A 12,795-nucleotide genomic window follows, 5' to 3' on the forward strand; every position below is an offset into this window, starting at 1 on the left:
GACCCGTCAACTGGACGTTTTGGACCATCCAAAGGTACGTCTTTCGAGCCTTTTTAGACGGCCTGGTAGTCATTCCTCCTACAATCATTCGTATGTCACCAACGGGAGGTCTTGGATGGTCATTGTCTCGTCTGGGAGGATGCTCTGGAGGTGCTGGATCCGCTCTTTCCTTGCTTACGAATTTCTGCAATTTCCCTTGCCTTATAAGGGCCTCGATTTGCTGCTTCAAGTCGTAACAGTCGGCTGTGTCATGGCCGTGGTCTCAGTGAAAGCAACAGTACTTGTCTCTCGAACGCTTGTTAGGATCCCCCTTCAGCTTTCCAGGGAAGGTTAGAGCCCCTTCGTCCTTAATTTGCATTAGGCCTTGATCGATTGGGGCAGTCAGTGGGGTGAAGCTTGTGAATCTCCCTCCCGGGGGTTTAGAACGCCTTTCGTCTCTTCGATCTCCCGTTCTGGGCCTCTTTCTCCCTTGGTCTGATCGTGCATCTTCCTGTCTCTCCCTTTTTCTCGGCTTCTCTTCTTGGGCCTGCAGCGTGTCCTCAGCATTCATATACTTGGTAGCCCTGTAGAGTACTTCCGACATAGTTTTCGGGTCATTTTTGTATAGGGAGAACAAAAACTTGCCCTTTCGCAACCCATTTGTGAAGGCTGCTACAAGTATTTTGTCGTCGGCTTTGTCAACCGATAGCGCTTCCTTATTAAAGCGCGCTATGTAGGATCGTAACGTCTCGTCCTCTCTTTGCCTGATACTCATCAGGCATGCCATGGACTTCTTATACCTATGTCCCCTAATGAAGTGTGTAGTGAATTGAGCACTTAGTTCCTTGAAGGTGCTGATAGAGTTGGGCGTCAACCGGCTGAACCATACCCTCGCGGGGCCTTTGAGTGTTATGGGGAAGGCCCTGCACATAATCTCATCTGCTACCCCCTGAAGATGCATCAGGGTTTTGAAAGTTTCCAGGTGGTCCAGAGGATCCTTCACCCCGTCATAGCTATCTATATTCGGCATTCGAAACTTGTGGGGTAGGGGGAAGGAGTTCACGGCCACAGTGAAGGGCGAGTCGGTACGGTTGACTAGATCGTTGAGATCACTGGAGACTCGGCCCTTGAGGGCGTTCATCATGACCTCCATCTGTTCCCTCATTGCCTGCATTTCGGCAGCAATATGTGGTGGAGTTGCATTCGTGAGGGGTGGCATGCTCACGTGCTGCCTCTCCGGCCTGCTTGGGGCGTGGCTGCCCTCAGGTCTCTCCTGATTCCGGTTTGGAGCGCTAGTCCCTTCCTGATCTTCTGGTTGGTTATGTAGTGCTACATCCTTCTAGCGCAGCTATTCTTCTAAGTCGAGGTTCTGTTTGGTGAGACGCTCTACGGCGGCGCTGAGGATCCGAACTTGTTTCTCGAGGGCAGTCATGGGTGGTTCCTCTCCGTGTACGTCATTAGTAGTCGCCATTGAGCAAGTGAGTACCATGCAACCCTTTAGTCTAGGGAATGATAGTATGACTTAATTACGACTGTTCCCACAGACGGCGCCAACTGATGATGCCGAAAATATCAACAGTGAGTTGCACAATGCTTGTACTCTTGAAACGACACCTGCACAAAGAAAAGAGGACCTAACAGAGAGCACCGGTGTGGTGCCGGCCAAATACCCTCCGAAAGCCAAGTTAGAACTTCTTTCAACTCTAGAGTGCTAGAGAAGGGTTAATTATACGTACCTCGATTTGTAAAGGTATTGGGGCTTTTATAGTAGTAGAGGGTTGACCTTTCTTCCTTAGAGCAGAAGTCTTTTCCATATAGGAATCCTTATGAGCGTAGATTACAGAGTCTTTTCCTTATAGGAATCTATTATTGAGCGTAGTGGCCAAGTAAAGGTTTTATTGGAACCGTTGGCCTCTTACCCGTCGGCTTGTCTCGTTACCTACATCGATAAAGGGCCGTCAGCCTCTTTGAACACAATGTCAAGCTTCTCGGATTTCCCTTACCGTCAGCGTGTCTCTTTCCGTCGGCGCATCAGAGTCCTTAACATCCGCCGTGACCGGACCGTCAGCCTGAGCATAAGCTGACGGGTTAATCCCATGGTACTTGCTATGATTCCTCCTTATCACACTTCTTTTCTCTTCTCTTCCCTCTTGTTTGTAACCAAACAAAGCATAAGTGTCCTATACTCTTATATACATTATCTAAGTTAAGAAATGAGTGTTTCTGCTTTTACCCATTAAATACGTTAAGAAAATCAATCTTCCCAAAGAAACAGCTTGTACTAGTATTCAATGGTTTTAGTTCATTGGGGCCCGTATGTGTTCCCTTAAAAATTGAAAGTTGAAACCAGAACTCGTCTTGTTTCCTGTTTCAAAATCCAAACAAACTCAAAATCATCAGTGTGAATGGTTGTGAGTTGTGAGTCGTAATCATCTTTAAATGGAGCAGTGGTGTGAAAAGTTTGTCCACAGCGCCAGTACTTCTCTTATATGTGAATATGTGATATGTCTCATCCACCGCATCGTCATTCGTCAAGTTTGTTTTGTTGCTTCTTCAGTCTTTTCAGAACATTGCTTTTGACTGTCAGAAACTATCAGTCTATCACATATCATACACAGTCAGCACTGATGCACTGCTTTGCTACTTCACAAGTATAGACACAACTTTTTTTCTTTTTTTTTTTTTCACATAAATTTTTCATAAATTATTAAACTGAAATTGCGATTTTAATTTATAATTTCAGTTCAAAAATTAAATATGTAATAGTGTGTAACAAATATTATCCTTATATTTATGTTAATTACAATTTATTATCTTAATAATTTGTAAAAAAAAAATATTGAAGAAAAAAAAATTTGTATCTCTAAAATTGTTGGTTAATTAGAAGCAAAATGTTAGCATCTACACTGTAAATTGATAACAAGAAATAGACCCAAACACTTAATGAAAAACGCTAACTTAAGTAGCTCCTTACCTTTTTTTTTTCATTATAAAAAAAGGATTGATTGTGTGTAATTTTCAATGACGCATTGGGGAGTAAAAAACGTGAATTTGATTTTTGACCTAGACCAGATTCCCTAGACGACTATTCTTACAAATTATTATGAAAGGGATAGAAAAAGAAGATAACATAATTATTGTGCAGTGACCTATATTAAGTGTGAGGGATAATCAAACCAAAAGACCTTCCTCAGCAACCAACTTTTCCGACTAGTTTTGATTTTTAAAACATGTAAACTACGACCGACTAAAAACCAAGAATGGTAAGAACAAGAAGAGAGAGGCTGTCACTTTCTGTGTATCTAATCAACTCGGCTAAATAAAGTGGGCGAAATGGTGGGAAAATATGGTAACACCACTTGTGATCAGATCAGACCAGGTCTTCTAAGAGTCACGAGGGTGAACTTTCTCAATCTTGGGTCCCTAGAGCAGCAATTATTGTTTCAATAGACCCACATGCTAAATTCATGAAAAGTTATTATCTCTTTAGGCTCTCCTACAGGTATTTGGACCTTGTCAAACTTCAATTTTTCTCCTTTCCGTTTGTTGAAACCAGTTTGTTCACAATATCATCCTAGTAGGACTACAAAATGAATTTGAGTTTTCTTTTAAAATTCGGGCTCAACTCGAAAAATTGAATTGTTTATTGTGTTGTTTATTTAACAAATGAATCAGGAACAAATTTGAATTTAGATTCGACTAATAAACAAGTGAAGTTCATATATAACATACCATGGATTTGAATACTATATGTTTCTATATATATATATATATATAGTAAATTATACTTATATTAATATTGAGTTTTGTAAGTGTATAAATAAGTTCATAATATGTCAAATTATTATTTGTAATTTATTGATTATATAAAAATAGTCAATTTTCTAGTAAAAAGTATATCTAATTTTTACAACTCAAGGTTAGTGAATCTAATTTTTTTTTTAATTCTTTAAATAAAATCATTCTATCTATTTTTTACAATTTTTTAAATAAAAATTATTCTATCTAATTAACTCAAATAATTAAATTTAATTTTTATTATTAATATGAATTTTTTAAAGGGTAAAAAAAATTTCAGTAGCTCTATTTATTAATATGAGAAAATAATAAAGTTTTTATTAATTTATTTGCTTCTTCAACAAGAAAATAAATCTAAGTTGAACCCATGATCTTAGTAGCTTGTGTATATAATTAAATAAAATGTAATAATCATAAACTTTTAATATTTAACTTGACTTGTCTGATTGTGATCTCTTTTCCAAAAAAATAATAATAATAATAATTGACTTGTGTCATTTAGGACCTTAGTTTTTTTTTTTTTTTTTTTGAGAAACCTGCTTCTATATTAAAAAACTAAAATTAGCCAAAATCGGCTAAAAGTGCATCAATAACTTGTGGTGGAACATCCTCCATCAACACAGAAAAACCACCAATAAGTCCCACATGTTTAGGACCTTAGTTGGTAGGCCAAAATGCAATTCCCAACAAGGTTGCTAGGCTAATATATATGTTGGTCAAATTAATAGTTGTCAAAGCAACAATGGTGGTGTTTTAATTTTTAAATGATAAAATACTTTGGGAACAAGCCTACTTGTACAACTCTATTAACATTCGATTTTTTTTTTTTTTGAGAAGGATTAACATTCGATTTGTATGCTCCTATGCTATAATTAATAATTTATATATATATATATATATATAAAACCGAAGCCTCTGCTGGCACCACAATTTTCCACGCCAGCACAATATTTGAAAAATAAAAAATAAAAATAAAAACATTATAACTCCTCAAAACCCTAGCAACCTTACCCCTCTCTCAAGTTAAGAAATATAAAGCCACGGTTTCTGCAAACTCTCTCTCTCCAAATGTAAATATCAAATTCAACCACTTTAATTTCTCTTTATATTTTTGAGGCTTCTATAGAGTTATAGTGAGTTATGTTGATTTTGTTTTGTGTGTGTGTGTATAGATGGTCATAATACTCCGTTATTCCAAGAGAAGTTTGTGTTTTTGTTAATTGAAGGCCTTAGAGAGATAAGTGTTGCAGTTTGGAACAACAATACAGAAGACGATTTCATTGGCAGTGGAAAGTAATTACTTTGTCTCATATTTTTGTTTTTTGAATTGATTTTGTGTGCTTTTTAGACCCTTTTGGATCAATTTTGTTAATTGGGTGTTTTTTTTTTTGATAGGGTCCAATTGGGGAAGGTTCTTTCAAAGGGTTACGACGACCGCACTTGGTGTCTGTATACTAATAGTGGGGGGCAAGTGCTATAAATTACTAACCCTTTTAAGTGTATAATCTGTTTCTAAAATTTAAGTGGATGGAGGGGTTTAAGTTTGCTCAAATTGACAGAATCTTCACATGTTCTTGTAGTGGAAAGGCTTTGATAGTTTTATTGAGTTAATTCAAAGTCCTGATATATTAATAAGTTTGGATTATATAGTAACACATTCAAATTAAATTCGTTGCTACCCATAGAATACTGTGTGAAGAAGTTGTTACAATGCTCAAATTTTAACTTCATTTTTGTTCACCATTGAATACTCATATAATCAATTTCCAATTCAGTGTTCAAGAATTAAACCAAAATTCTAACTGCGCTATCATAAAATATTATTATTAGTATGAATTTTATGGAGTTACAGTGTTCAGGAATTAAACCAAAATTCTTTTAAATTATCTATAATATTTTGTCCTCCGAGAATTTTCTCTCTTTAATTTTAGTATATTGTGTTTCTTAAGCTGTAGAGAGATTTTCTTTGTTTCTTATTTTCAATAATAAATCATTTTATTGCAATACCGGTAATTGTTTGAGAAATCCAATATGTTCATATCTCTATAGAATAGAGAATAGTAGAAGCCAATTTTATTACAACTACTTAAATTGAGTTGACTTAATTTCGTACAATTACAAAGTATAGCATGAAAGATAATGGAATTAATTGTTGTAATTTTTATTTTCTTTCCATGTTTTGAATTTCCTCTATATTATTATTACAACTGAGCTAAGATTGAGAAAGTAACATTACTACTCTAATTTGAAGTTTAATGCGTCCTTCTCAAGTCATGGTCTTTATTTATATATTTGCAGTTTATATTTCTAACCGTTGATGAGAAATTAAGGCTCAGTTGCACAATATGTGTAAATTCTTCAGAAGGCTACTTTAAATAGTAAGTCAATGTGTCTCTTACATTTGGGTATTAGTTAGAATTGTTTTCAAATGATTGTACCAATAAAAGTAAATGTGTATAAATTTTGTTTAACTATCCCGTGCATCGCACGGGTTAGCGACTAGTTATATCATAAAGCATAAACTATGATATTACGTTTCAACCCACCAAAATTATATAATATCACCCGTTTTTACATATTCCGATATATATTAATCCAGTTTCAAATATATCTAAAAACTATAAAGGACCAAGGTGAGAATATTTTATAGTTAATATTATTAAATTATTAATTAGTAGCGCCAAATGATTACAAATATCTTTGGTTATATTCTAAAGGAAAATAACATGACGATTATAGGTCAAAATTAAGGTACACTTTTTATTTTGTATAAAATAAGGATTCAGCCTCTTCTTTTTTTTCTTTTCTTTTTTGGGTATTGTTATCTTTGATATAGGTTGAATCTATTGGATAGTCTCAATTGTCAGAAAATTTAATTATTATATATGAGGTGATGGATTATCAATCTTGAAAATGAAATTTAGTATAGAAGCAATAATCACGATTCGCACCTATATATACATGATCACCATACTCGAAACAAAAAATAATAATCTCACACGTTTAAAATGTGATGCTTTTCGTGAATATGTGAATCATTCATTTCAGCCTTACCTAATGTGGAAAAACTAAGCTGCACTATTAAAAAAGGGAAAAGATAAGAAATGACGAAAGGAACAAAGGAAGGGAGAAGAAATGTGAAAAGAAGAAAAAAGAACAAATGTTTTAAATGTGATGTTTTTGGCGCAAAAGCAAAACTAAGCTGCACTACGGAAAATGGAAGAGAAAAGAAATGAAAAAAAGAAGGGAGATGAAGGAAATAATATACCTTCCGCTCTATGTGTTTGGATTTTGGAGAGAGAGAGAGGGTTCATAAAAAAAAAGTGACATGGAAAATATTATACCCTAACTGTTAGATTAACTGTCACTACAAAATACGTGAGTCTTAGGCCACGTTTTTTTAAGTCGCGTTTGCAAAAACATGACTACAAACGAGCTAAAGCCGCGTTTTTAAAAAACGCGGCTTAAATAAAACAGCTAAAGCCACGTTTTAAACATGCGGCTTTAGAACGCGTCTAAAGCCGCATTTTCTTGAGCTATAGCTGCGTTTAAAACACGCAGCTATAGGACCTATGTATTTCTTTTTCTTTTTCTTTTTTTAAATCTTAACTAAGGCCACATTTAAAAAATGCGGCTCTAGCTTGCCTAAAGCCACGTTTTATAAACGTGGCTTTAAATTTTTTCTGTAGCCGCGTGTATAAAATGCTGCTTTAGTTTAGGAAATGGTCGTGTTTATTAAACACGACTTCCGATGGCCCCTATAGCCGCAAGTTAAAAATGCGAATTCAGGAATTATATAAATACTAAACTAAAAACCTTTTCAACCCTAGCCTCTCCCATTGCACATAGCCCCTCCATCTCTCAAGCCTGATCTCAACCCTCACCCTCCTTCAAAGCAGATCTTCCTTCACTTCCCTCATCTCCGCCGACCTCCACCAAATCCCTCCTTCCGGAACTCTCGTCACCACTCTCTTCCAAACCACCGGCAACGTTTCGATCCTTTCAATCCCTTCTCAATCATCGAACGCCAGCGTGAGTCTCTCTCTCTCTCTCTCTCTCTCTCTCAGTATATTTGGTTTCATTTTGTGTGTGTGTGTGTGTTTTTGGCTTTTTAGTTCATCATTTTTGCATTTGGGGAAGTAGGTATTTCAAAAGTCAATGCTTTTTTTTAATTTTTGGTTTTGTTTGAGAGATTGGGGTGTGTGGGTTTCTGGGATTTGTTTATTAAGTGACCTGAACTAATAAAAGAAGAACTAAAATCACAAAATCAACACAAATTGGGATTAAAATTCCTAGATGGCGGTTATCAGCAGCTTAACTAACACAAATTACCACCATAGTGGTTTCGAATTGACAATGCCGCTAACATGAGGATTTTGCATCTTTGACTTTGGGCTAATTGGATTGTTGAGGTCAAGTTTGTTTTTTGGGGCATCTACAATAATTTTGGCACTGTCCACCATAAAAGGACATGAAGCAGGTCTACAAGATCACCAAGGACAAGCAGTCCGACCCTTATTGCTAGTTCATGTCCTCGGGACAGCCCTTTGTGTTTCAAAATGTGTACAAATCATATTGAATTTTTGGATTGCTTTTATTATATGATTGTTTGATCTAGAGTTTGAGAAATTTGGGTGGGTTATTATAATTGAAGTAGCTTGAGTGATGTAAAGAATTTAGGCTCAATCATGGTTATCTGGGCGGAGCTAATGTTTGCAGTTCATAATTTAGGATTGTATTGCACCATTGGAAATGGATTTGCTATATATGTCTATGTGTGTGGAGATCAGATTCAGTATTAGGTAGTGTCTAAAGCACTACCAAAAAAAAAAAAAAAAAAGGGTTCTTTAAGAGCTTCAATCTGTTTTAGCAGAAATTGCCAAATGTAAAGAACTTTAAGAGGGTCCTTAAAGCTGTTTCCAATTTAAGGCTACAGCTAAAATTAAAAGCTATTTGGAAAGTTTTACTATAAGAGAGTTGATTTGATGAATATGAAAGTGGTCTCCATACCACTAAAAAATAAAAAATTATTTAATATAAAAATATGATATTGGCTTGCTTTTATTGGTATGAAATGTCACATTTTCTTAGAATAAAGGTACGGTACCACTTAACTGTGTATTCTAAGAAGACCTTATAATTACTCGATAATTGTTTTTTATATGGCCTTGTATATGGGACATTTCCTTGTTTTTGGTAACTTTCCACAGTGGGTTTTGCTTGTTTTCTTTGTTCTTTGAGATTTTGAGTTGTAACTCTTAGTGCCAAAATCTAGAATTTTAACCTTTTTTAAATTCTTTTGGAGATCAAGGAAGTCAATTCCGTACCGTACCGGCCGGTACGGCCGGAATATACCGTACCGGTCAATTCACCGGTACAGATAACCTCTTATTTCGTATCGGAAAAAATACCGATCGTACCAGCTCCGTACCCGCTGTACCGGCGAAATTTGGCTGTTTCGGCCGGAAAATGAATACCGGCCGAAACACGAAAAGTCTCATTTGTAAGGAAAGAAAACAGAGAAAAATGAGAAAAGGAAGAAGACGATGACGAAGCAAGGCTTGCGCCGTGAAGCAACTGCTTGTTCTTCTGCTTCTTCTTCTTCTTCTTCTTCTTCTTTCCTTTTTTTCTTCTTCTCTGTCGGTCTGTCCGTCTCCCTCTCTTTTTTTTTTTGCTGAACCTTTTTTTCTTCTTCTTCTCTGCCGGTCTGTCCGTCTCCCTCTCTTTTATTTTTTTGCTGAACTATGTATGTGGTCTAGTTTCTCTTCTTACTTTCTCTTTTGCTTTTGAAGTTTCCTAAGCTCTCCATGTGACTATGGTACACTGCCACCAGCTGCCAAGCATTGGAAACATTGAAAGCTTTTAATTTTTGAATAAAAGGTGAGCTCTCCACGTTAAAGCTTTCCACCACTTCTTTTCAGCTTTGGCCTTTGAGCCCAAATGATGTGACAATAATGTACATGTATTGTCATATTGCCACGGTATTACAACAAATTTATATTCAGAACAATGCTAATATTACAATATTTTAAACAATTTTTGTCATAATTTGTCGTGTGAGGAATTGTAAGTGATGAAAATGTGATCTCACATACACTCACAATTTTTTTCACCCCTCACACACACACACACACACACACACACACATACATATATATAAACAACTTTTATATTTATTATAATATACACATACATACATATATATATATATATATATTTATTTATTTATTTATTTATAAATATAAAAAATAGCGGTAAATCCGAAACGGTACACCGGTATTGACCGGTATCCGAAATATATCGTACCATTGACCAAACCGGTACAGTCTCCGGTACGGTATTGACTCTCTTGTTGGAGATACTCAGATGATTTTTTTTTTTTTTTTTTATTATTCATGAATTTCTAATTGTCATGCTTTATGGTTGTTTTCATGTTCTGTATGAAGCTTCTGATTGCATTGTAAAGATGAGTTTTTTACTTTTTTGGCTAATCTGTGTGCATTTGAGAGTTTGGTTTTTGTTAGATTAACAATAATCTTTTATAGATTTGGTATTTAATTTTGTACTTGGTATTTAATTTTGTACATAATGGGCTGAAGGCCCATAGGAGAGCTATTTTGCGACCGAGAAGAAGAAGATGGAAAAGGCAGGGCCCATCTGGAAGTGGGACCTTTAGAAAGGAGAATTATTACAATCCGAAGAGGATGTCTCCTGTTCGAAGAGGTTGTAATCCTTTGACGCAAATATTATAAATCAATTGAGTGTGTGAAAGGCCAAAATGACCTTCCGAGGACTTCACCTGATCAAGATAAGCTCTGAGTATGCTGTGAAACGATAAGGATGGAGAAATATCTAAGGGGAAAGCTGCTACCACCGTATTTAATACACTGCAATAACTTTTCTGGCCGCATTTATGTGGAGAAGACCCCTGAATAGTGTATCCTAACCTACCGCCACTTACACAGAGCTAAAAGAAGATGCTTGACGTAACATGTACTCAAGCAAACTCATGGATGAGGAATAAGTGGACGATGGAGATGAGGAGAATGGTGACTATATAAAGGAAGGAGGCTCCTAACGAGAAGAGGGGGAGAAAAAAAGAACAAGAAAGAGAGAGAGAGAGAACTTGACTGTAACCCTAAGACCTTTGTTCATCAGATAAACAATAATATAGCTCCTCGGATTTTCAGGTTTCACATGTAAATTCATGTTGGCTTGTGTTTGAAAGTCATGATTCGTTGTTGTCAACCCAATACTTAACCTAGCTCTTTCATCCATACTCTATAAATTTATTGTTTTGGGCTTGGGCCACAAATCCTAACCCTACAAAATCTTATTAATATAAAATTGTCTATGCATATCAAAACAACGGAAATTTCAAATATTAAATCCAACTATATATTGGATTTTCAAATACCAATTCAATAAAATTTTATGAACAGAGGTAAACATCACAAAAAGAAATTATACCAAATATAATTCTAATATCTTCTTTGAAAATTCATGCGTACTTATTAGTATTTCATTTTTTAAATCAACATATAATGATGTGAGGTTTAAGTTAGATTTTGTCAGGATGGTCATGAAGGATTTTTTTTCTAAAAAAAAAAAATTCAATGGCATGTGTATTATTTGATAATCTAAGCATACATTTGTCTCACTATCCAATGTCGCATGGTCTGTGTGATCACATGAGGTTAACATGTATCTCATTGGTACCAATATTTCACGATGGCCACAATTTATCACTTATTGTTATGGTGTGATCAAATGGAAGATGTAGGTATATAATTTGTGTTCACACCATAACAATGATGCACCCTCACATACATTATACCTATTACTTAGGATGATGATAGCTTTACGTGTAGGAGTGTCGTATGGTGAATGGGTATGACTCTTAGTGAAGGGTTACAAACTTTAGCATGGGCTGAAATTGTTACAGAACTTTTCTCAAAATTTTGATCTTTTAGGAAGGAGTGGGTGCCTTAACATGATTACCATCCACGTGCTTGAACCATTGGTGGTGACTAGGGTTGATCATACTCCTATATAACCTGACCCATACAACTATGGAGGTATATTACTATATTTTTTTACACTTTTTACATTGATTTAATTTCTCAATTTTAGAATCAAATTTTATGTTTAAATTTTATGTATTTAGATTAATCTCTTTATTTGATTGTGATTAACTTTATGAATTGATTATTAGCGTCTAAAGCACAATTTTTTTTAGGAAGAAACTATAGATTAAATAATTAAGGAAATTCATGTCAGCCAGGACAATAGAAAAGAAAGGTGGTGGAACATCCTCCATCTACACAACAAAATTTGAAATACTCAAGGCATGTCTAGCCAAACAATGAGCAACCTTGTTACATTCTCTTCTTGCATGAGAGTAAAGTAATTTATTAAGAAATCTAGCACAAAAACGAACATCATAAGTAAGCCATCAATCGACAAAAACATATTGTCATTTATCAAGGCTAACATTAAAACCTGTGAATCACTCTCTAGGATCACATGAGCAAACCTCAAATCTACAGCAAATTGAAGAGCTACCTATGGATCACATGAGAAAACCTCAAATTTGCAGCAAATTGAAGAGCTACTGTTACTCCTTCGCCTTGATCTCCAAAGGACTGTAGACTTGTGACAACTGCCAAGACATAAAAGCTTACACCGAGCACTGATCTTCACGCACCACCACGCCAATACCAGATTTATGCTTCTTGGCGAAAATAGCACCATCGAAGTTAATTTTAACCAAGTCCGAAGGTGGAGGTCGCCAACGATCTTGAGTCTGAGGAGGATGAGTTTGCGGTGTTGGCTAGACTGAGACAAACTCTTCTAGTCATTCCTTTGTCACTGCTGCAATAAGGTGAGGACTGCAACTCGACTGGTGCAAGCGAACTTGATTACTCTGATGCCAAATGGACCACGTAGTGATAGAGAAAAGCTCTAGGTGGCTATGGTGTCTGATCAACCATGACAACAACACTTTAAAATTCAGAA

The 12,795-nt window shown here is 35.7% G+C and overlaps 1 protein-coding gene and 1 long non-coding RNA gene across 2 annotated transcripts; one reads left to right on the forward strand and one right to left on the reverse strand.

Moving 5' to 3' along the window:
- Positions 1 to 262: 262 nt before the first annotated feature.
- Positions 263 to 1,198, reverse strand: LOC136071541 (uncharacterized). The gene is made up of 2 exons (XM_065782973.1): positions 1,043 to 1,198; positions 263 to 928 (listed from the first exon to the last, which is right to left on the reverse strand). Exons 1-2 carry the CDS (start codon positions 1,196 to 1,198, stop codon positions 263 to 265), a joined length of 822 nt encoding a protein of 273 aa, XP_065639045.1.
- Positions 1,199 to 7,599: 6,401 nt separating this feature from the next.
- Positions 7,600 to 10,943, forward strand: LOC136071545 (uncharacterized). The gene is made up of 3 exons (XR_010632838.1): positions 7,600 to 7,809; positions 9,570 to 9,657; positions 10,377 to 10,943. It is a non-coding gene; the product is annotated as an uncharacterized LOC136071545 (long non-coding RNA).
- Positions 10,944 to 12,795: the final 1,852 nt, after the last annotated feature.

This window comes from Quercus suber, unplaced genomic scaffold (genome assembly GCF_002906115.3).
Source record: "Quercus suber isolate HL8 unplaced genomic scaffold, Cork oak 2.0 scaffold_324, whole genome shotgun sequence".
Lineage (NCBI taxonomy): Eukaryota > Viridiplantae > Streptophyta > Magnoliopsida > Fagales > Fagaceae > Quercus > Quercus suber.